This window comes from Panthera onca, chromosome A1, assembly GCF_046562875.1.
Source record: "Panthera onca isolate mPanOnc1 chromosome A1, mPanOnc1 haplotype 2, whole genome shotgun sequence".
Lineage (NCBI taxonomy): Eukaryota > Metazoa > Chordata > Mammalia > Carnivora > Felidae > Panthera > Panthera onca.
Window position 1 is genome coordinate 13,033,138 of NC_138339.1, and position 26,158 is coordinate 13,059,295.

The following is a 26,158-nucleotide window of genomic DNA, read 5'->3' on the forward strand; positions in this document are numbered from 1 at the left end:
GAATCCACGTCCCCTCCCCTGGAACCTGGAGGAGCGTTGGTAACTACCTTGACAGAGTATGGCAAAAATGATGCTATGCGACTTCCAACCTTAAGTCACAAAAATGCCATGTACTTCTGCCTTGTTCTTTTACAGCCCTGCCTCTTGGACAGCCACATGCTGCCAAGAAGCCCCAGCACACTGTAGTGATGCCACATGGAGAGGAACCAAGGCCCTTTGCCCGTGGCCCTGAGTGAACTCCCAGCCGATACCAACACCACCTCTCCAGCCCTGTCTTGAGCCGTCTTGCCAGCAGATCCTGCAATCCCAGCGGAGCCCCTCTTTTTTTTTTTTTAATTATTTTTTAAAATGTTTTTATTTGTTTTTGAGAGAGAGCACACGAGCAGAGGAGGGGCAGAGAGAGGGCGAGACACAGAATCAGAAGCAGGCTCCAGGCTCTGAGCTGTCGGCACGGAGTCCGACGCCGGGCTCAAGTTCACGAGCTGTGAGTTCATGACCTGAGCCGAAGTCGGACACTTAACTGAGCCACCCCGGCGCCCCAGCTGAGCCCCTCCTATACCTTACACCGAGTGGGTAAGGAGAGGACCTCTCTGCTGAGCCCTTCCCAACTACAAATTAGTGAACAAAATAAAAGACCACTGTTTGAACCCATTCAGTTTAAGTGGTTTGCGGTGCAACATTAGACCAGCTAATGAATGTTTCGGGTCTCATTAGTATGTTTCACAGGAGGAACGCAGAACACGCATCAGCTAGAGGGTCTGCTAAGCCAACATCCTCTGTAACTCTTCAATGATTGGGTAACTATTAAAAGCTAGAGCTTAGGTTTGAACCCAGCCATCTGACTTCAGAATTATATTACTATGGTCCTACAAAAGACTTTTAGAAGCCCCTACTAAACAGTTGGTGATACATAATAATGTGTAGTATGTATTATCCTAACTCCATGCTTACAGACAAGCTCTTAATATTTCCAAGGTTCAAGGCAGGAGGACAGATCCCAGATGTCTAATATTTAGAAGTTAAAAATGAAGGCAAAAACTGTCAAATCAGTTTCATCCCCTTTACATACACCTTCGTGAAATCTAAATGGTCAGTTGAGTTCTTGGACCCCATGGCTATACCGCTTCTCCTTCTACCCCTGGATTCTTTCCTTACTTACACGTGTGGTCACACGTGTGTGACCTCCAGCTTGTACTACCCGGCTTCATTCACACATGCCTCATCAGCTCTGCTTGGCCAGCCCCAAGTCCTAGGGATGGTCACGCTGGAGGGACAGTCAGTCCTAGAAGAACGAACCCAGGAAAGAGGTCCGTGTGAGCTCATGAAGTAGACACGACCAATTTGGGTAGAAACTTCTGGGAATTCAGTGCTTGGTGCACGTTCTATATTGACATTTGGGCTCTGGATGGACTCTGGGTCCCTTGGCCAGGTCTTCTTGTGCCATGTGGAGGAGTGTGGCTAGAAGAGGTTGCCAGTGAGGGCCACGTGACAGGAGCTCCTTTCTTCAGGTCTAAGGATGGTTAGTCAACTCCACCTCCAAACCCTCTACCCCACCCTCTTTCACGATGTCTGGCCCATAATTGAGGACCGATAAATATTTACCAGATAAAGTAACCTTGTCCCCAGAGGCAAGCTTTACATTTTGAATCTTGGGTGCTGCTGGGGTTTCAGACTGTCAGCCCGGAGTGAGATCATAAAGCCGGGACAGGAGCCAGACTCCCACACATCTCTGAGCCCAGCTCAAATTGATTCTAAGTGACTCTGAAGAGCCAGCGGGACAGATGAGAATTAGATTCGGCTCCATGAACGGTGGTGCAGACAAGCACCAGACGCTTGACAGTGACCCCTGAGCACTGACCTTCCCAACCTTTAGTCCTGCCGATGAATTTTCCACTGACACTGACAGTCTGCTCTAATCTCTCCGCGACACCCACAGCCACCTCCCTACCCAAGGACACACACCCTTCTGGTAATGACAACCGAGTAAAATGGAAATGATTGGAGCTGAGGGCTGTAAAACACTGCAATCATGCAGTTAGGAGATTTATGTAAAAAGGGCTACTCATCCTGACTATTTCTTCAGAGAAGCCTCTGAAGAACTACAGAACCTTCCAAGTCTGACACCGGTAATGGTTGGAGAACACTGTTATTTACCAGACCTGTAAGTCACAGACCTGTGAATACGTCATAGACCCAAACCCCCTTACTTTGTTTTACTGCTGTTTCAAAGCACGTTCTCTGCTACATCCAGAAAATTCATTACCCATGGAAGTAGTTGTTTTAGTTAATTGGACCTAGGTGTTTCAATATTATTTTAGTCCAAATAGAAAAGACTTGAGTCCTACAGTCTTATTTAAAAAAAAAAAAAAAAGCTTGTCTGCCTTTTTGATTAAACTTGGTGCTCCAGGCCTCAGGAAAAAAAAAAAAAAAAGACCAAAATAAGGTAAAGCCCAGGTATTTTAAATAAAAGTGGAGGGAAGAAGTGGAAGAACATTTTCAGCCTCAAATTCTGTCAAATTCAGAATCCGAATCTATTGACCCTTTTATCTATACACCCTTTTATTTGGAAGGGTGTTAATGCAAAATCTTCATAAACATGGCTAGGTGAAGATTTCTAATGGAACAGAGATTGCTGGGGCCTGATTCCCCTAGGGTGTAATTCACACGTGCCCTCCGAATTCTGTTTCCTGTAAGGCTATCCGATCTAGGGCAGACAGGAAAGATTAAATCTGTGAGAGATAAATGTCACACTCTCTTCCTGAACATCCTTCTGACATTTCAAACCTCCATCAGCCTCAGGAAATCCATCTCAGCCTAGACTCATGATTGGTGTTCCGGGCACAGACGTTGACAAAGAATTACATAAATTGGTGTCTTAAATGGTGCTTTCATCTATAGAGATTTTGGGAGAGTTTCATGAATTTGGGGATATATATATATATATGTATGTGTATATATATATATATATACATATATATATATTTTTTTAAAATATTTATTTTTGACAGAGAGAGAGAGAGAGACAGAGCATGAGCGAGGGAGGAGCAGAGAGAGAGGGAGACACAGAATCCGAAACAGGCTCCAGGGTCTGAACTGTCAGCACAGAGCCCAACGCGGGACCTGAACTCACAAACCTCGAGATCATGACCTGAGCCAAAGTCGGTCACTGAACCGACTGAGCCACCCAGGCGCCCCCATGAATTTGGGGATATAAAGTAAACTGCAGAGAAGTAATTCACTAACTATTAACTAGTAATTAATACTTTTTTCCCTCTATGTCCATAGGAAACTAAAATGTAAGAGAATAATTTTCCTTCCCTCATCCCTATGGTTATGTTTACATCTTTTTCCTGTTGTGAACTGTTTTCTGTTTTTGTTTTGCTTTGATTTTTTTCTTCAATTGTTATTTATTATTGTTACTATTACTTTTCCTGAGGAAATTATACTGGGTCCTGGAAAGGGTGGGAGCTGAGAGATACAGAGAAGAGACATAAGAAAGGATAGAATGCCCCCCCCAAATATGTCCAAGTTCTAAATCTCGAAACAGCAGATTATGTTACTTTACACGGCAAAGGAGACAAAAGACAAACATTTTCAGGGTGAATATAAAAACAGGATTCATGGGGCACCTGGGCGGCTCAGTTGGTTAAGCATCTCATGGTTGGTGAGCTCGAGCCCCGCATTGGGCTCCGTGCTGGCAGTTCGGAGATGGCTTGGGATTCTCTCTCTCTGCCCCTCCCCTGCTTGTGCTCTTTCTCTCTCTCGCAAAATAAATAAACTTTTTTTTTTTTTTTAAAGAAAAGCAGGATTCAGCTACATCCTGTTTTCAAGAGATGAAATTTAAGTATGAAAATACAAACAGTTTAAAAGTTAAAGGATGAGAAAATGTGTAAATAAGACCGTTTAAGAAGACTGGTAGGGCAGAATTAATGTCAACCAAGTAAACGCCCATATCAGCGATAAAGAACACTCCCTAATGCAAGAAAGGATGAGACACAACGACCCTATGTATATGCATCCATTGCTAAAAGCAGGGCTTCAAAACACATGAAACAAAAATAAGCTAAACAGAGAAATAAACAAAACTATATAAGGAAGTAATTGATTTAAATGTAAACTTAAAAAATATTTAAGGATATAGTTTGAGCAATATTGATCGGTGTGTCATAACAGAAATGTATAGAATATCACACCCAACAATTGCAAGAACATAAATTTTTTTCAAGTGTCCATGGAACCTTCACAAAATGTAGTACATTGAACGTGACTACAAATTAATCGTCCTTCCTCTTGTCGGGAGGTAGAATCCATTTTCCCATTTTTAAAAATCTGAGCTGGTCTTGTGATCCGCCTTAGCCAATGAAGTATGGCAGAACTGATGTTATACCACTTTGGAGTCAAGGCCTCTTAGACTTTGTTCACCCACTTTTGCACTGCGGCGGTAAAGAAGCCTAGGCTAACCTCTGATATTGAAAGAGAAACCCAGGGGACCCTGGGTGGCTCAGTTGGTTGAGTGTCCAACTCTTGATTTCGGCTTGGGTCATGATCCCAGGGTGGTGGGGTCAAGCTGCAAGTTGGGCTCTGCACTGAATGTTGAACCTCCTTAGGATTCTTTCTCTCTTTCCCTCTGCTCCTCTTCCCTGCTCATGCTCTTTTTCTCTAAAATGAATACAATTAAAAAAAGAGAGAGAGAGAGACAGAGAGACAGAGAGAGAAGCCCAGCCCAGCCAGTGTCCCTGTTAAGCCCAGCCCCCAGCCAACCCTCCATTTGAATGCAGTCTCAGGGTGAGATCAGAGGAAATTAGCAGACGAATCACCCAGACAACCAGCAGAATCATGAAAAATAATAAATTATGATTTTTAAACCACGAAGCTTTGAGGTGGCTTATTTTTTCAGGTAGTTTGTTATACAGCAGTAGATCTATGATACACTTAAGAAAGACCATATACTTGACCATAAAATCATCTCAGTAAAGTTCAATGGATTTAAATTATACAAAATGTCTTCTTAACCACAATGAATTAAATTATAAATTTTATAAATTGATAACAAGAAGAGATTTAGGAAGTCTACAAATATTTTGAAATTAACCACATAGTTCTAAATAATCTATGGATCAAAGAAGAAACCACAAGGGAAATTATAAGATATTTTAAATAGGATGGTAGGGAAAGCAGTATGTTAAGAGATATGCAATGCCGTTAAAATGGCATTTAGAGGGAAATTTGTAGGTTTAAGTGCTTACATTAGAAAAGAAGAAATCCTTTAATTCCATCATCTAAACCTCCACCTTAAGAAGCTAGACAGCCCAGCTGAGGTGCCTGGGTGGCTCAGTTGGTTGAGTGTCTGACTCTATTTTGGCTCAGGCCATGAGTGGTCGTGGGATTGAGCCCTGCATCTAGCTCCATGCTGAGTGTGGAGCCTGCTTAAAATTCTCTCTCTCCCTCCCTCTGCCCCTCTGCTCCCACTCACTTTCTCTCTCTCTCTCTCTCAAAAAATAAAATACAAATTCAAATAAATTAAAAAGAAGAAGCCAAAGAAGAAAAAATTAAACTCAAATTTATAAAACTGAAAGAAAGATACAGTTATTACTTACAGATACAGATTTGACTGTGTATATAGAGAACACCAGGACAATAACAACAACGAAAGCTTTGGAGACAATGAGGGAATTTATAAGGTCTCAGGATACAAGGTCCACATAGCAAAACCAATATATTTCTACATACTAGCAATAAATAATTAGATAAAAGAAAACATGATCTACAAAAACAGAAACATGAAATACTTGGAATAATTTTAACAAAAGAGGTAAAGGAACTCCACGCTTAAAATATAAAATGTGGTTGAGATAAAACAATGAAATCCTACACAAATGTTAGTGTATTGAAAGACTCCACGGTGTTGCCTACGTGCCCCTAAGTTCATCTATGACTTCAGTGGAATGTCGAACAAAAGCCCAGCAGGCTGGCCGATGCAATCTGTCCTGGTCTGTGGAGGGGGGGGAGGGGGGGAGGGGGGCTTCAGCCTCACCCCATATTCTAGAATTCTCTCAGTGGTGTCTTGTTCTTGAAGAGTTGTTATTTGTTCTTGTGAGGGAGAGTCAAGTCAGGAACAACCTCTGTCGCCATCTTGGTCTGGAGGTTACCTTCTTCAGGAAACTTTCTCTGAACACTAGGTTTGAGTCATGTGTCTTTTCTGAAATTTTCTTTTCTGGCATCAAAGTGCTTAAACCACTTCATTCAACTGCCAAATTAATGGGCTTCCTCCTCCCTAAGATCACAAACTTCATAAAATCAGCTTATCTTTTATCTTCTGTTCCCAGGCAGCCTTCCCTCACTTGTCACCTCATGAGCAACCCCTTGGGCTTGTGCCACTGTGGCCCACTTTTTATTGTCCCTCCATCATGGCTGCCTCTTCTGATTTCTTCCTTATCTCTTTCTGGGGGGCAGTCTCTCCAGCCCATGTGGGGAGCTGGTCCTTAGTGATATACCAACAGGAACACCTCAGAGCCTCACTGTGTGCCTGGGCCATAATACTTTGAACAATGGCACAATGGGGACGGTGCCACCTTGTTGTCTAAGCCAGGGATGATGAATAAGGAAGGCGAGGTAGAAAAGTAAGTATCCCCAGAGCTGCAGCTAACAAAACTAATCACATCGTGTCATTAAATGGTGTCGAATTGTGTTACTTTTTCTTCTCCTGGTCTCTGAGTCTATGCTTTGGCTCTTTCTTATTACTAAATCTTGACTTTGCCAAGAGTCTCATGGGAAGCGTGTTCCACGGAGCATTTCCAGCTTCTGGCCACATTGTCCTTGTTGTCATAACAGCTTCTGGGCAGATCTCCTGTGTTCCCAAAGCCCCAGGACAGCTATGCTAGGGAGCTAGAGGTATGACTACATGAGACATTTGTCTCCATGTTTCCACTCACAGCTGAGGCTCCTTCTGTGGCCCGGCAGCTAAGATGGACATTCGTGCTTGACAGCCCCAGAGAGCAGGGTTTTTAATCACCTAGGTCACCATTTCCACCCTACGCTCACTAGGCTCCACGCCCTATGTGTCTTGGAGCAAATCTCTTTTTTCTACTGGCAGCCCTAGAAAAAGATACTTTTCTTCCGAAAGGCCACGTTGCATGCAGAAAAACTTCTCAGAAATATGAAGAAGTTACAAGAAAATTAAGTGACCTCTAACTTATTTTGGAAAATCAGTATCAAACGCTTTGGGGTAAAGTTTATGCATCACCAAAATTTTGCAGGAAATCATGCATAGTTTTCATTCTCCCACTGGCTCCCAGTGTCTATACTTCCTAGAGGGAAAATCCCTTAAAATAACTTTGAAGTCTTTGACTAATTTATTAGATAAATCCACTGTGTATAAAATGGCATCTTTATGAGGTAATTAATTAATCTCTAGGTTCCACCGGGGCTCGGAACTTTGAGCTTTGCTATAAATTATGGCACCTCCTGCAATTCTGAATCACACACACGTTATGGGAGCATTTTTTTTCTGAACTGATAAAATGGGATTGAACTAACTGCCTCCAGTATCTTCTTAAGGTTTTAAACCAATTATTTCTTAATATGTTGGACATCAAATTATTTTTATATTATATCATTTATGCAAACACGTCTTGAAAATAAAAAGCCAAATTTTGCCACTGAAGTCTGATAAATGATGAGCCTGGCAAGAAAAATTTTAAGTATCAGATATTCGTAAGCTACTGTCATTAAAATTTGCAAATCAAAAAGAAAAAAAAAGAAGCAAGCTACGCAGGAAAATATGGACAAATTATGACCTTTGTGTAAAATGACACTTCCATTATTAGATGATCGCTGATCTAATTCTGGATTGGCAAAGACAAATTAATTTTGCTATTTCACTCCATAGATAAAGGAGGATTGATTAGCACATCATCAAAAACAATAGACTATGCTAGTAGTGTGGGAAAAAAAAGAAAAACAAAAAGGAAAAGGATAGCAGTCCCAGGCTGAAACAGAAGCAGTAGAGAGAGCTTGCTTTATTCTGGCATCTGTTTAGTTAATGAGACATATGGAATAAAAAAAAAAAAAATTAATCATGTTTAAGAAAAATCAGATGATAGTCTTTATTCTGGGAAGTGTTTGGGAGTATTTTCAATAATAGAGACACTATCTTCTACTTCACAAAATCTCCGATGTGCTTTCCTCTTCGGAATTGTGGGTTTCGCTGTCTTCTGGGAGAGGGGAAGAGAGCCCACTCAATGCCCCAGTATTTCTACTGCATTATCTAATTTATAGTGGTGACACCTGTGTGTGATTGCTGCCTACTATTTCGTTTTGTAGGATTTCTCCGAACTCTTTTGAGGGTACGACCACTGTCCATTTATTTTAGCCGTACCTTGAGAACAGAGTGTCGCCCATAGGAATCGGGTTAGAGGGGGATGAACATTCCCCCGAGATGACCTTGCCACGTCTGGCCACCTGCAGCTTGAACACCGTCTTCTCAGGGTTCCCTGTGGAGTTCGGACCCTGCTACCTAGTGAACCCCATAGAGATGGATCATGTCTTCCCAGGCATCTTCTGCCCCCCCAGTGAGAAGCCTCTCACCATGACTGAAACATGCCTCTCTTTTACCCCCAAGGAGCCGTTCCCAGAATTTCTTCTCCATTTGTCTGGCAAACTGGTCACGCTTCAGCACCCAAGTGATGCCGGCTCCTCGGGGATTCCTTCCCCGGCCACCCCAGGGAAATCTGCTCCTGATCTGCCGCTTTCATTTGCTTGCCTGTATCCTGCCACATATGCTGTGGCACATGTCCCCAAAGTCTCCCTGCAAACCTGGGTCGTTCTGTGGCCCACTGCGAAAGTATGTGGCACGCAGGAGGTGCTCTGTGGATGCCTGTCCTTCAAATGAGTGGTTGGAAAGAGACAAATTGCATACAGGTCTCAGTGTTTCTCATATTGGAAAAGATCCTAAAAATAAGGCATTTCGAACTTATTTCCTTACGTCGGGGATTTTGATATTTAAGGGAGCCCACGTTTGAATTACAGACTTGGCAACTGGAAGTTAATTATTTATATCGTAACTCGTAGTACATATTAACATTTTAATTATTTTTAAACAGTGAATTCAATTCTTTCAAGGCACGTCTCCTCCCCACCTGGAGTATTTCTTCTGAGTTTTTATGTAATCATTTCAGAGAGGGTACGTTTCATTGAGCGGAGGTTCTGCCAGATCCTTATTCCAACCTTGACTCGGGTCACATGTGGGTGTGTGACTGTGTGTGTGGGCGTGTTAGGAGGTGTGAAGGTGACGGGGGGAAACAGTGGGTGTGGGCAAAATGTGCATCCGAAGGTCAGGGTGCTGGAAAGCAGGGCAGCCTAGGGATGCATATTCCTTTCCAGGTTGACAGGCTCACTCTGAACTCTCTTGGCGACATCTCTACCTCGTGCACCCCACACTGGGCGGGGTGTCCCACCCATTACGCCTTTTTGTTTCTAGTGAGTTGATGGAATACGAAGGTGTATGCCAATTAGAAGGGCAGACTTGCTAAATACGGAGCAGTGATAATCTAATCTGTGTCTGTCTCTTTATCCGGTATTTTTAATGCGATGCTCTGAACAGTTCCCACAATTATTCTCCATTAAACGTGTTGTTGACGACGACTCCTCTCCGTGATTAAACTGTCCAGGACAAACATCAACACCTGCGGGGCACAAAAAATGGGTTGTTCCTTTGACAGCAGATTGGCATTCCTGGTGTCTCTATTAATTAATCTGCTTTTCGGTCCCAGGGGGCAAGATTCTGAGCGTCCGGAACCAGATTCATAGGACTGACTGCTACCTCCCAGTGTCTTCCCCAGGACTGTGCTTGTGTAATATCAGAATTTAAAAAGTGACATACAGGATGGGAATATTTAATACTCTCGCTTCCTACAACTGCCCCCTTAACAGTGGTTGCGTGTTCCTTCTTTCATGATTTCCTGATTCCTTTTTCCCATTTATGCAAATGAGCACAGCCTTAACTCATTTGCGACAGTTTTTAAACTGGGAAAATATTCTTTCGCGTATTGGTGGGATTTGCTATGTAGGAATCACAGTGCTACCTGTAAACGTTAACTATTCTAGTATGAATCATCCAAAGGTCATTTTTAGAAAATAGAATGTAAAGCGTTCTTATTTCATATGCTTTAAAATCTACTCATCAGTTACTTCCAATGACTTACATGTTCAACTCATGTTCCAAAAGAAAGCATGACCGCCTGCCTCTTCATTTATTCTGTCACTGCTCATTAAAATGTGCCATTTCCCTCCATTAGGAGGATTAAAAGGTGGAAAATCTCCAGGTGCCACTAGTTAGCAAACCGTTCCTAGGGAGTCAATAGCCTCATTTTTCTTTTCCTCTTTTCACTTAAAAAATACGTATCTACTGAAAGAAAACATTTCTCGCTGCGGGTGAATATATTTCCCAGGACTTCATTAAAGCAAGTGATAGCGTCCGTGTTTAAATGATTCAGTAGGTATATAAGCTTTTACAGAAAGAAAATCTAATTAAGATAGCACTCACAGACTTCAAGACACTAATAATTAACCCAAATGACTGCCGTAGGTCTGTAAGAGGGTTATGCAAATGTGAGGCGGTGGGATTATTACTTCACAAGCAATGATGTGATGTTTTGGTGAGCTCTTATGGTTATAAGTATACAGAAGGCCCTGCCCACTTGTATGTAATAGCAGTAAGTTATACGTACTGGAGGAGAACTATTTTTTCCCCACTCATCTTTAACTGTTTATAAGCTCTCTGTACTGTTTCACAAGCTAGAAAGCAAGCCAACATTCCTAGAGCTTGCATTCCTGGTGACAGATTCCATCCCAGCAAAAAAGTCCCGCTTACATCTGCCAGTAGATGTGAGGCACGAAGAGGACCAGTCCACAGCATCGCCCAAGCACCTGGGATCTGCGAACCCACAGGCACCTTGGCATCTGCCCACGGAGTTCTAAGCTCTTCCCCGTTCGTAGCATGCCTGAAAAACTACACATGGAGCAAAACGTTTGATAAAAAATATATTTAAAACAAGCAAGAAAAAATAGTCTCGGCCTTCAGGACAGCTTCCATCATTCTTTGAACCAAGTAGGGTTAAATTATATGTATAATGATTTCAAGTACCAACTTATAAAAGATGTGGGAAATCAGAAAACAAAGAACCAGAGAGCTATTTTTTTTTCAGAAAAATGTATTTGCAATTCAAATGTTCATATAAAAAGCATAAATTTTAAAAAGTTCATAGATGTGTGTTTTTAGAAGTGCTGTGGTTTTGCCATTCATTGCAATTACATTCCAAGATGTGCAGGGTGGTCTACACCACGCCGCCTTACGCTTTTGTCACACAGAAGTCACTCTCATCACAACCTCCCCTGAGCTGTTATCTTCGGACAGATCTTCATGGGGCCTCATCCGATTGAACAGGTGCAGTAACACGTAGCCACACTGAAACCTGGGGGAAGTTAACTGCGTCGGGTGGACCAAGTTCCTGTTCCGCAGGGCCGTCAGTGGCAACCATAAAGTCCTGCTTGTGGAAGACTCTCCCCGGCTACTTTCTTCGATGTCTGTGGCTTTATCGTAATTCAATACATCCCAGTGTAAGTTAACAGCCCGCCAGCGCTTAAACACTCTGTAAACTGCAGCTCCTTCGTGGACAATGAGACCTAAAAATGGAGGTGGGGGGGGGGGGGGAACAAAGGTTCGTCATAATCAAAAGTTGGTGGTTTTGTATACAAGTAAGGCATTAAAGAAATAGTTCTCTGTTACTCATTGTCACAAAAAAAGACGGTATCCTGACCACTCAACTGTCACGGCTAATGGCAAGCTACTGTCCATATTACACAGGAATAACCAATAGCCAAAGAATAAGAATACACTAACGTGCACAGAGTAAAGTTATCACGGGTATAATTAACCTGCTCCATCGTGGCTCAGAACACACCTTGGGCACTCATGTTGCCTTAAGAGAATCATTAGGCTTATTGATTCATTCATCATATATTTGCGGACTCATTGCGGGGCCAAGTAACGTGTGGAGGGCTTGGTTTCAACGGACACCTTAATTTGGGAAAGAGACAGATGTTAAAGTCAACATCATCTTCCCAGTGCCTAAAGCACTGTCTCACACCGAGGAGGTATGAGACGACTTTTTCTTCTTTTCACTCTCTTCAACAACTCGACAAAAATGCATTGGGCACCTACGTGAGAGTTTCATGTATATTACCTCGTCCAGTGTTCGCCAAAGCCTTAAGAAACGAGTATGAGCATGTCCTGCATTTTGCACACAAGGAACCAGCTCAGACGCAGAGAACTAGTAGCAGTGGCACAGGGGTTCAGACCCAGGCAGCCTGGCTCCAGAGACCTAGGTCTTTGCTGCTATGCAGTAAATGGGATGATTACGCATTTCGGAGACACTCTCAGGAACATAAACAAGGTAATACAAGAATCTCAGGGACCATAAACTCGTAGTCTGTAGATCGGATATGGTGTCCTGATACATGGCTCCCACTCTACCCAGATCCCACCACACCCTGCATTTTTCATACATCGGCATTTCAGCATGTGGCCCAAAGCTTTTGAACTGGTGACCCCTCACTAAAAGAAATTCCTTGGGGGAGGTCCGGTCAGATTGGGAAATGAGAAGGAGCTCTTCTCCTTCAGGAGGATGAAATTCCATTGAACGTCGGTGGAGGGATGAATGCAGAGTCTTTTTTTTTAGGTGGAATAGGGCACATAATCACAGCATGTCAGTTGGCCACAAGCACTGTTGAATGAAAAATTGGAAAGTGAGCAGATCCTACCTCCCAGGATTTAGACCTTGAGTCTAGAGAAACTCTCAGAAATGTGAGCAAGGAAGCATGTTCAAACATGTTTGTCGTGTAACTGTTTGTGTTTGAGGGGGGAAATAGCAAACAGTCTCAGAGTACACGCGGAGAAGAATGGATAAATCGTGTCGTATGGATCCAGTGGACCATGGCAACGAAACTGAAGGGAACAAAGTCGCATACACGAACATGTATAAATCTTAAAAGAGAGGAACTCTTAAAGCCATGTGAAAAAAAAACAACATGAAAGTTTCCGAAAGAAATTACTGGGGTAAAGAAATACTACCCATTTTTACAGATTCAGATATATAGGTAAAAAGTATAAAAAGATGCATAAAAAATAATCATGAAATTTGTGACAGTGGAAAGGAAAGAAAAGAAATGAGATCCCGGAGAGATTTCAAATAGGCTTTTTGGCTGTATCTCTAAGGTCACTTTTTTTTTTCACGTTTATTTATTTATTCTGTGAGAGCAGGGAGAAAGAGAGCGTGAGTGGGGGAGAGGCAGAGAGAGAGGGAGAGAGCGAATCCCAAGCAGGCTCTGTTCTGTTAGCATGGAGCCCAACGCAGGGCTCGATCTCATGACCATGAGATCATGACCTGAGCTGAAGTCAAGAGTCGGACGCTTAACCAACTGAGCCATTCAGGTGCCCCTCTAAGGTCCCATTTTTTAAGCTGGGTGGTGGTGATGTTCAACATATTCTGTATACTTTTTTATGCCTAAGTCATACTTTCTAAAATTACAAAGAATTTATTAGGAAAATTTATCTAAGACGTATTGAGGCACAGAGAACTGAAGTCAGGAGACAAGTAGGGAGATTACCACATTGCAGGCGAGGAGCAGAGTGGGCACAGTAAGGGACAGAGTAATACACTTGTCAAAGGAAAACAATGATAGAACTAGTAATGCAAGAAGGGGAAAAATCAGTCTCATGTTTTCAACCTAGAGGAATGGGTGATTGAAAGGATGACAGTAATCTTTCCAAAGGTACAATGAGTAAGGGTTTTGAACATGGTTTTGTTGGGGAGATTACCTTATTTTCTTTTGGCAGCTAAAACAATGGCAGGTATATGATGGAGATGCCCAATTTTTTAAATATCACAACTACCTAATATCCGAATTTAAGTTTTACACCACTCCCTTACCAGGACAAAAACTTCTGACATGCGTGACTTAAGAGAATTCCAAGGATGTTGGCATAGGCCACTTAAAACATGCATGTGGTTTAATCAATAAAAATAAACAAATAATAATTGTGTAACACCACCAAAATAATGAGAAGGAATGTAAACTTCTGTTAATCATAGCAGCTGCAAATAACTGTTTTGATCAACTCTATTTTTCTAAGGACAAACTGTCACAACTGATCAGATATTCTGGGGAAACAGCCAGAATTAGAAGTAAAGGCTACCAGATAGTAATTGATGATTCGATTATTGGCTTTCTGAAATCTCTGTGGGCAATGATTTAATTTTTCTGGTTCTATTTTTCCTCATCAAAACACAATTGCAATACCTAATCTATACATTCAGCAGGGTAGTATGAAGACAAATGGAAATTCATCAATTATAATGCACTCAAATTTCCTCGCGATGGTGGCTCTAAAGACACAAGACATTATTATTAATTAAAAAGTCCATAGTGAATCTACGTGACGAGAAACATTCATTCACACTAATCACAAAACCAGCGCAGCTTGCAACAGGTTCATTCTGGAGAAGTACAGTGATGGGGGACAGCTTCACCCCAGGAAATCACTCATTTCACAGGATCTTGTTCTTTTTTTTTTTTTTTAATCGATTTCCTTTGAAAGGCCAGAAATCAGATCATTTACTAGAGCTTAACGTCACTTTCTGGGAACGCACTCCTGGTAGCCGTTTTCTAAATACATAAATCTACCCAGTGTGCAGAAATAAATCCCACAGGCCTTTCTAGTACATTCTGAATTTAGAGGGAGCTACTTGAAGTTTTCAGGAAAACACGGTCCTCTTGAATTTTCAGTTCCATGTTCTGCTTCTTCATTGCACTTCAAGTTATGAACGATGCTTAGATTTTGTTTTATTTCCTATAAGTGTTGGGAATCACTCCTTGCCCTTTAGAAGCTTAAGTTTTCTTGAAATAGGAGGAGGGCTATCCTACCCTTGAGGTCCTCTCTAATATGCATCTTTCCCTTTCTTCCTTAAGTCTTCTAGACTTGTAGCAAATTACCTTACTCAAGGTAATGAGAACATAATGGTACTAAGATCGTCAAAATCCAAGAGTAAAGATTCATTCAACTCTAGTCCATATGTTGAAAATCCAACTAGTAAAATTCACGCTGCCATACTTTCTTACTGATGAGCTTGTCTCCTCTTGTTTCACAACTGAGAAACCCACTTCCTCCAGGACCTTCACTCTCTGAGTAATACCTTAAGTTAAGCCTTAAAATGAATGTGTCATCTTGACATTTCAGGTCATGTAACAACAGGCTTAGATTTATTTTTTTCAAGAGTCACTAGGCCTGAACGGAAAAGCAATGATAATTTCTATAAAATGTAAATATTAAATATTTTAGGACACTTGCTACACTAGTTTTTAATTTTTTTTAAATGTTTTAATTTATTTTTGAGACATCAGCAGGGGAGGTACAGAGAGAGAGGGAGACACAGAATCCGAAGCAGGCTCCAGGCTCTGAGCGGTCAGCACAGAGCCCGACGCGGGGCTCAAACTCACAGACTGAGATCATGACCTGAGCCGAAGTCGGATGCTCAACCGACTGAGCCACCCAGGCGCCCCGACACTTGCTACATTATTAATAGCATGGATGTCAAGGGGTGATTCCTGAGAATTTGGGAGTTTGAGAGTTCAGAAAGTGTGTGTGTATTAAGTGTTGGTTGTTTTTGTTGTTGGTGGTGGTGGTGGTTTCTTTTTGTTTATTTATTTATTTTTTATTTGTTTTTTATCATTTTCCTCCCAGTAACATTTAATTCGAGCATCCCCTTATTGATGTGCAGAGGAACATTTTTGTTAGGGAATAATATGCTTCAAAAAGAGAAAGTTCAAATGTTTCCGGTTTCACTAAAATAAAAGCAGAGGGGTGATGTGTGGGTAAAATATATCCCAAATTTGTAAGTGGTGTGTTGGTTGAATTTTTTTCTATGGTAGCAGAAAATGAATTAATTACCCAAATACATGATGGGGAAGACCATCAAGGTCCCATGTTCACATGCTCACATGCACAAGCATGTACACACGCACACGCACACACACACACACACCACTTGTCCATATTTATTGCAACACAAATGATATGTTGCAATTAACAGAGACTTGCAAAAATTATAATCAAATACAAACAAATTTTGATATTAACAATCAAACTACTGATCAAATCATTTCATTTTTTTGTGTTACCAGTCTCAGCTCTTGTTCAAAGAGGTTTGGTTGATTTTCAGAACTTAAATTATCATCAAGGATCTATTTTGTGCCAAGCACTGTGCTAAGTGCTTTACGCGCACGGTTTTCATTTTATCTTGGCAGTAACTCTACAAATAGACACCACGATTGAACAACTTGATGGTTGAGGAAATTGAGACTTAAATTTAATAACTGTCCAACATCAAGACATAAGAATAAGAGCAGAGACTGGGGCTCAAATTTGTCTACGTATAAACCTTGTGTACAATAGTCCTATCCATGCTAAATTTCCAATGCAAGGCGGTCTCTCAGAATAAAGATCAACTAAAAGAACCCTCGCTACAGACTCAATGTATCCTTCCAAAATTCATACCTTGAAGCCCTAATCCCTAATCCCTATGTGGAGGTGGGACCTGTGGGAAGGTAATAAGGGCTATTTTGAGTCATGAGGGTGAGACTCTCATGATTGGATTAATGTCCTTATATAATCTGGAAGAGACAGCAAGGAAAGGCCATGTGAGAACACATGAGAAAGACAGCCATCTGCAAACCACAGTGAGACACCTAACCAGACACTGAATATGCTAGCACCTTGACCTTGGACTTCCTGGCCTCCAAAACTAAGAATAAATGTCCTGTGGTATTTTGCTATAGAGGCTTGAACAGACAAAGCCAGACCTTACAGACCTACACCATCCTCATGGAAAATATGAGTAAATTAAGTCCTGGAGACTGTGATTTGGACAAAGTTATACCATTAACTGCCATTTTTAATATCTTGTAGGTCACTGACACTGTTATATCTCTAAAAGCGCCAGTGAAACAGCCCCTTCCTCCTCTTCCCACCCACAGGAAGAAAGTTGTTGAAGACAACACTGTAAGTGGTGACAGCTTCATCTGGGAAGCTGCCTCCACCTTGAGGTTTCCCAAGAAGTGAGAGGTTCTGATGAAACCACAAATGAGCACAGGTGAAAGCCCTGTGTGCCGTCCAATCAAAACAACCTTTGGGAGAAGCTAAAGAACTTGCAATGCACAGCACACATTTGGCCAGAAAACGCTCCTGACTGTGAAAATGTCCAAGATTTTTAGACTAAATTTCACCAGTGTCCATTGCCAAGATCTCTTTCACTGTCTCCCTCTTTTTCTCTCTGCCCATCTCTCTCAGTGAAAGTTACACATACTCTATAAAATATAACCTATGTCATTCTGAGAAGTCAGTGGGCAAGAGAAGAAGAATGGAAACTTTGGGTGGGAACTTTGGGTCCCATTTAATCCCATTTAAGAACAGTTTAGAACCAGTTTCAAAAAATGGACACATTTAAAAACATTTCTTTAATGTTTATTTTTGAGGGGGGAGGGGCAGAAAGAGAGGGAAACACAGAATCCGAAGCAGCTCCAGGCTCTGAGCTGTCAGCACAGAGACTGGCATGGGGCTCAAACTCATAGACTGAGATTATGACATGAGCCGAAGTCGGATGCTTAACCAACTGAGCCACCCAGATACCCCAACATGGACCCATTTTTGACTCCTTAATTGCCACTACTTGAGGACCAGAGCATGGTTGTATAAGAAAGATCAACTAAATGAGACTGTGGTCCAAGATACCCTTTGATGCATAATCTTTGCTGGGGTGTCATAAAATGCATTAATCTTCCTGGCTTATTTTTCCCAACCTACCCCAAATTTAAATGCTGAACATTTAATGGAAAGTTAGATATGAGTATAGAGGTCAACGCTTGGACACATAAATCATTCCCCCATTGCTGAATCTTGTTAATATGAATCTTGAAGAAATAAGCATGAGTGATTACTTCTTTGCATAACGAATGCTTTTTGTTGAACTAAACTATATGTGGAGCTTAAAGAAAAAAAATGCAAAAATATGAAACTTAGAGATGAAAATTGAAAGACAATACATATGCCCTCACTGAAGTCACTAGACTCACACAACAAAGCCATCAGAAATTGGTATCTTAAAAGCCAACTGGGGACTACAATGTCATGATTATACACAGGGGTTTTTGTGCAAGTGTATTTCCAGTGTTGCCCAGATCAGAACAAATAATGTAAAGAAATATCCCACATAAAATGCACTTACATCTATAAAAAATGAGTTAATTTTCCTATTGTAAATTATATATATTACATATATATGTAGGTACATTGTATATATGTATAATATGTATATCTTATACATATATACATAAATTCACAGAACCAAGTTGAGTATGGCAGGCTCATCACGAAAGCATAAAGTTCAGGAGCCCAAACACTCAAACTGTTGGTAATAAAATCTTCTGTGTAAGAAATGTAATAAGAATAAAAATTACTCACAAAGTTCCCACAGCATGAAAACCCTTGCAACTAGGCACTGGCTAATTCCCAGATACTGATGATCTGACCCACCCCAACTGATGATCTGACCCACCCCAACTGATGATCTGACCCACCCCAAAGCAGAGTATGTAACAGTACACATAAAGAAATGATTACTAGAATAGCGAAAACCCTACGTGATTGCTTCTCTGAGAGCACACAAAAGAAAATTCACAGTGTCTGTCCTCTGACCCGCTCACTACTCTCTATGTCCTCCCGTCTGCTCAATGAAATCTGCAGTCCTCAGCCTTCACGCAAAGAACACAGTGGGGCTGGATCCTCAGGGGGTCCTGGATCATCACTGATGTCGATGACATCACTGCCTGGTGGTAGAACAAGATGGCAAATCCAAATTTCATTAAGGAGTATAATAGTTTACTAACTAGTGGGGAGTGAAGCACACTGTTTTCTGAAAGGTCTTGACATAGGTTGAATTTGCTTCCTAACCTACCACCTCTATTTCAGTTAATGACCATCCCCTGAGTCAATTAAGCTAAAACCTTGGAATCACCTAGACTCCTCTATGCACTAAATTCTGCTAATTCTATCTTCTTAGCAAATCCGAGATAAACCCATAAGACAGAGAATTCTCCAGAAGGATCATGCTCCTACATTTTCACAATGAACTATTATTAAATATGCTTCCTCATCCATAGTCTCTCATAATTTCTTCTCTGGCCCACTCGGAATTAATCCTTCCCTCCTACCTTCTGCCATTCCACACAGGAAATACCTCCCCTCTTTTACCTACTACTGGTACTGGAATACTTTGTTTCTATGCGTGTGACTTCAATCAGCTGTGTGATCTCTGAGAACAGAGACCTTATTCTTACTTCAATGCTTGAAACATAGTAGTAACTCAATAAATCTTTGCGAAATGGGAGGGGATGAGAAAGAGGTGAGCAGGCATCCCTGGATGTAAAGGGGAACAAGGGTCAATTTAAGTCTAGTCATGAAAGTGCCACTAAAACAGTGTTCTTTAAACTGGTAGAGTAATGGGGCACCTGGGTGGCTCAGTCGGTTAAGCGTCCGACTCTTGGTTAGGGCTCAGGTCATGATCTCAGGGTTTCATGAGTTCAAACCCTGAGTAGGGCTCTGAGCTGACAGCATGGAGCCTGCTTGGGATTCCCTATCTCTCCCATTCTCTCTGCCCCTCTCCCACTCTTGCGAGCTGTCTCCGTCTCTCTCAAAATAAAAAAAAAAAATTTTAAATAAAATAAAATAGCAGAGTAATATCTTAAGATATCACACTGAGACATGCACTCTAAGACTAGAGATGAAAAAAATTTAGGAATCGGGGCCCATGTTCCATACATACTTGAGCATATGTATGGGTACACACACACACACACACACACACACATGCGGCCTGGCAGGGGGTAGAAGAGCTAAAATCCTTCACTGGGATGTATTTTCAGTCCAAGTAAATTGTAGCCAACTCCTCCGAGGTCTTGTTGACCTGGTCATCAAACATCTGCCTGAATCAAACAATCATGAACCCAGCTGGTCATAAAATGACCACGCTCAGGCTGAAAGCCTAAGTGACTTATATGCATTTGTCTCTGCTATTTCCAGGCAAAACAGGGAGACTAAAAGAGATGCTCCCCATTCATCTGACCGCTTGCTGTTCTAAGAAGCCAATCCATCAACGAATGATTTTAATGATTTCTCTTATTTCCTAGTAAATAAGAAACTCCTGATCTTTCAATCTTTACTAGGCCTGCCTCTCGAATCCACCTTTGGCATAGTCACAGAACATTCCTCAAAAGCTGCAAACTTTCTTACATGTTATAAAATACATGATATGTTATTTTTTTAATGTTTAACGTAGATTATTAACTTTTGAGAGAGAGAGAGACAGAGTGTGAGCAGGGGAAGGGCAGAGAGAGAGGGAGACAAAGAATCTGAGGAAGGCTCCAGACTCTGAGCCATTAGCACAGAGCCCACCGCCTGCATTGAATTCATGAACCATGAGATCATGACCTGAGCCCAAGTCAGATGCTTAATTGACTGAGCCACCCACGCACCTCGATAAGTTAATTTTTTTAAAGGATTAAAAGAATTCACTGGAGAGAAGAATTGTTATATCATCTAAGCTTCTACCCAAAAGTGCTTGAGAAAAAAGTCACCTAATGAATATGGTTATTTCAATAAAAGAAATAAAAGAATTAGTCCAATGTCCTTATAGATGACAAAGGTATCCTAGAGCCTTCCTATAACTGGAAGCATGGATTAGAACTCGTTTAATTTCAGCTGAACACAACTTCAAGTCTGCTTTCAAATCATGAACCGATGAAACACCTTGTAGCAAAGGGGTAACATCATGTGTCATGGGATCAGCAGTGGACAAACGTAGTCACTGAATTTCAAAATTAGAAAATACTGGGTATGATTTAATCTAGCCCTTTTGCTTTGGGGGATGAGGGCTCTGAGTCTCACAGAAGTGACATGGTTTGCCCAAGTGTCCACAGCTAGTTAGTGCTGGAGCCCAGAACCAGAGCCAGACCTTTGATGGCTGGTCCAGTGTGCTTGCTCGTAAGAACTCAGACCCCAGGAACCATCCTTGGCCAGAGCTAGTCCACACTGGTGCCTCTTTGGCCCAAGGGATATGATACTATGAAGTAGATAGAATCAAAATCTCTTCAATAACACCAGAGCCTAGGATGGTTAAGTTCTCCTCTGGTCTGTATCTTAAAGGGCACACGACAGCACTGGGAAGGATTACAGTGACCTTCACAATTTATGAAAGTAACTCCACAAACCCCAGTGTAATAGTATTGTGTTAAAAAGTCCTACCAATGTCCATTTGCTGTGTTAAAGCTTTTAGAGTTAGAAATCTACTTTGGTAGATTTCCATTTGTTTCCCACACTCTAAGATATGGACTAAAAACAATTCTGGGCTCCAGGCTCTGAGCTGTCAGCACAGAGCCCGACGCTGGGACCAAACTCACGGACGCCGAGATCATGACCTGAGCCGAAGTCAGACGCTTAACCGACTGAGCCACCCAGGCGCCCTGAGCATCCGACTCTTGATTCCAGCTCAGGTCATGATCCCATGGTTGTGGGATGGAGTCCCCGAGTCAGGCTCCGCACTAAGCAAGGAGCCTGCTTGAGATTCTCTCTGTCTCTGTCTCTGTCTCTCTCTCAAAATTTTAAAAATTAAGAAAAATTTAAAAACAGTTCTTAGAAGGAGACTATTAGTGGAGACTGTTTTCCTCGTGGCAAGTAGAAACAAACACAGCTAATTTTCCTTCTTCGCCAATGGACAAACTGTCTACTGCAAACTCACAGAACACAATTTTATTAATCTCTAGAGTAGATCATATATGTATTGGTTGTTCTATTTCTCAGGGTGAGAATAATACTTAAAAAGATCTAAATCAAAATATCTAGTTACAACTCTATTTATTGTTGTGACTTGTAATAGGCTATCTCATCTTTGTTGCTTTGTTTTTCATTTCTCTTAAATCATACAGGCAGTGGGTAAAAATTCCAAACAGAAGCTACCACCTAAATAAACATGAATAAACTTTCTAACTCTTTGATGTCATTCACACATCAGTAAGATTTTTGTAATTGAAAATATTAATGGGATTTTTAACCTGAATATAAAGATGCTCAGACCTTAGCTTTCCTTAATATTCTATTCTGTGATCTAGCAACAAAATCCAAGGGTTAGAGGGGATTCTTTACATACATAATTCTTATCAGGCAATTGTTTCACTCAGATCAGTCAAAAGAAAGAGATCGCTTTTGGTATGCTGTATTAAATATCTCCCATTCTCCACTGTTTCTGTATGTTCTGTATGGGTCCATTAATTTAGAATAAATGAGTAAAGACTTCGCAAAATAGCTACATTACTTCGGGCTTTTAGGGAAAATTTTTCTCCATGTCTGATCTAAAATCAGATCCCCCATACCTCAAATAAATATTTATTCCTGTTGTTATGCCTTAGGTGTTTGAGACAGCAACTCAATGTGGTTTCACTTCATGAATAAACAACAACACTTTGTAAATTAGCTATTCAAGCTCAGCATATAAGAAGGGGTCCTGACTAAATAATAAATAGAATTGACCGAATCACATAAATATTCTTACACAGGCTCTGGGAGCGACAAGGTCTGGATTCCAATGTCAGGTCCCTCTTCCAATCCGGGTGACCTTGGCAGAACTACTTAATGGCGCCTTCAGTTTTCTCATCTCTGAGATGATATAGTGGCAGTACCTACACTTAGTGCAGCAATGTGGGGATTAAGAGTGACATTTGAGGAAAAGTACCTGAATTAGGAAACATAATCTTACCTATTATTGGAGATCATGGTTTTTAAAACCTTATTTCTACCTATTTGGAGGCCCCTGAAAACACATACGGGCTTTGTCTCTATGCCCATCTCTGTGGTTCCTCATGACCCAAGTTTGTCGCCTGCTCCCTGTCAGCAAACCCATAGTCCCCAACCTGCCGTGATGTGCGCATCGTCTAGAAGAATCTTCATGTTCACACTTCTCTTCAGTAAATAAGGTTCTTTGCTGCAAAACAGTCCTAAGTCAAGAGATCCCTAAAGAGGCGGGTGTCAGTTCTGAAGACCAATCTCCAGGTTTTTAGGTTAGAGGGCCTGCCTCTTAGTGTCCTGGGTCCCACTGCCATGCAGTCTAGTCTGATCTGTCCTCCCAGGAAAACTTCCTGTTCCCACGCCGAGGTGACCCTATCTCACACTGGCCTAGGGACACACTCAGATTTCTCTATGGTTGCTGCAGCCACGCGTGAGCCTCGTTGTATTTAAAGTCCCACAACTACTCTTTGGGAGAACAGTAAAGTCACACAAAAGAAAGAGTCAAGTTGCACAAAACACACATATAGCCACGTGAGCCTATGGTGCGGCCACAGATTTCCTCTCCTGGCCCCTCAGCCACTCTCAACAATCACAGAGGATCTGTCCCCTGGCTCCTGGCTCCCCTAAGCCCCCTCAACACACAGGACTCCAGGCCCATGTGGACGACCTGACCTAACGTACATGCCCCTTGCCCTCTGCTGCCCCTCCTTCACTCCAGCCTGGAGCCCTTCCCTTCCAGAAACCGTTCCAACTGCTAGCTTTGAAACTCTCCCACCCAGTGCGGACAACCACCCTCCAGGGCTTCTTACCCATGTTCTTCATCTCAATGCATCCTCTTCTACCTCCTGAAGACCCCCCCCCCCCCATCTGCTACTTCTTTCTGGCTTTGTTTCCTCCCCCAGTACTGAGAAAGCACACCCACCCCATAATCACTCTCCCAGCACGGGGCGGGGGGGGGGGGGGGAGGGCAGTGAAAAGGTAAGGTCGACATTGCTGCTTCCTCTCTCTGCAACTCTGCATTACAAACCCCCTCTGAACCCAGCCTCATAGTTCACCTCTCTGCACCTGCTCCTCATCCCTACGGGGGTAAAAATACAGAGCCACATGGCTGTGCAGACTGGGGGCTCCAGCCTCTGGGGGGGGGGGAGGCGCTCCATCATACCCAGTGGTCCTTAATGCTCCAAAGCCCTCCACCACCGAACTTCATTTCTAAAGCTCCCCTCAGACTCTTCCCCATGCTGCCTCTTCTCCATCTCAGCAGATTGTCTCATAGCCCTCTGCCTGATTTGCATGTCTCTGTCTTCCTCAAACTGCTGCTCTTCTCGCCCAGATCACCTTCCCCTGCAGCCAGTGGCTTCAAGTACCAGATACAAATCTCCAGCTCAAATTTCTATCCTGAGCTCCAGACCGCTATACGCAGCCACTGCCTGGCCCTATCCACTCGATTCCTCAGAAATTCTGCAAAAAGAAAACGTTCAAACAGCACCTATCATCTTTCTCTCCCATCTACCATTCAGCCTCTGTGAATCACACCTGATGGTCCCTCTCCCTTACCCCTGACCTCCACCCCTACCTCCACTGATCTGATCCCCGTTATCTGGAGATGAACCTCTTTGAGTTCCAGCAGCTGCCTATCAGCCCTGATGTTGGCCTAATCCTTCGCCTGGATTATTACCTTCTTGCCTTCCCAGCATGCCCACCACACTCCCCTGACCCCTGGAACGTCCCCTGCTACCACGGTTCTTTCTTCACTGTCAAGCTGACCAGTCACAGGCGGCAGACCACCCTCCAGGGGCTCCCTGAGCTTTCACGGTCCCGTCCCAGATCCATGCTCCAGCCACAGGGTCCTGCTAGATGATCACACCTTATTTCCTCATTGCTACTCCCCAGCAAGCGTCTTTTGCTCTTGTCACACCAAATTCCACAGGAGTCCTCCAAAATACATGTTTTCATGCATTGACAGGTTCAGGCAGCTGCCTCTCTCTGGCCCCCTTCGTGCTCTTCTCTAGACTTTAACTCAAGATTTCTTCCTCCCCACAGACTTTGCTGCCTCTAAGTATGGTTAACCAACATTCTCCCACCTACTCTCAGATGCATTTGTCTACTGACACTTTTCATGTTGCATTTTAATTGCTTAGCTCCCTGGCCCTCTCCAGCAGCTGGAGAGCAGGGAGCATGTCAGGCCGCATAAAGCTCTTCTGGAAAGGGCCAGAGAGTGAATACTTTAGGCTATGTGAACATTATGGTCTCTCAATGACGAAGTTGTAACTACTCATCGATGGCACATAAATGAATGGATACGTCTGTATTCCAATAAAGCTTTACTTATGGGCACTGAAATTTACATTTGATGTAATTTTCATATGCCACAAAATAATAACCTCCTCTAAATATTTTTTAAATTATTTCAAAAGGTAAAAAACATTGTTAGATCATGGGCTGTTCAAAAACAGGCAGCAGACCCATGCTATTAATATCGCTCTCCTGCACTCCAGGCTTATAACGACACAGTCAACACTTAGCAAATGTTGGCTCAATAGATGACGGGGACCCATTTGGCTAAATGGCCTCCAGATGAGAGAGACGGCTAAGAGCGTCACATTTTCTCTGGAGGAAACAGAAGTCAACAAGATCAGCATATTTGGTCTGTTGCTTTGCTAACTATGTCAGTGTTTGCCCCAGAGAGCTTGAACTTTACAAGGTCAAAGGACAGGAAGGCAAGGGGTTGTGTCTTCTCTCCCCGAGGAAGCCTAAAGAGTTAATTCGCTTTGAGAGTCCATTGCAAGCGCAGCACTGAAGGTCAAGTGCCAAAAAACAAGTTCCCTTCTATTTTATTTCCTGGGGTTTTAAAGGCAGCAATATCTCTGATAACCAACTATGATAATAATCTTTAGAGAAATTGGTAAACAGTATGATTAAGGCATAGAAAAGCCTTTAATTTGTACCTCCAGAGTAAAATGCTAATAATGGCATACTTTTCAAAGCATATACATGATAAAGATTTGGTTTTCCTCTAACAATTTTGAATTGCAAAGCACCACTCTGCCTCTCTGAGGGGCCTGGCCTCAGAGGTCAGAAAGCGAAGGCTCAGATAGGAGGCTGGGACTGGTGTGGGAGGATGCACTCCTGTTCGAGACTCTTTCGCGACAAAGTTGCGGCATTTCCTAGCGCATGATGCCTGCTAAGACATTCTGTGTTCGGGAAATAACA

General features: G+C 42.3%; 1 protein-coding gene across 1 annotated transcript in view; it reads right to left on the bottom strand.

Annotated features, from left to right (window-relative positions):
* Positions 1–11,080: 11,080 nt before the first annotated feature.
* MARCHF11 (membrane associated ring-CH-type finger 11) overlaps positions 11,081–26,158 on the bottom strand; it is a 102,616-nt gene continuing 87,538 nt past the window's right edge. Inside the window, exon 4 of the mRNA XM_060633955.3 lies at positions 11,081–11,682. Within this exon, the coding sequence (XP_060489938.2) occupies positions 11,360–11,682 (323 nt within the window). The 3' untranslated portion in view covers positions 11,081–11,359. The remainder of the gene's footprint in view (positions 11,683–26,158) is intronic.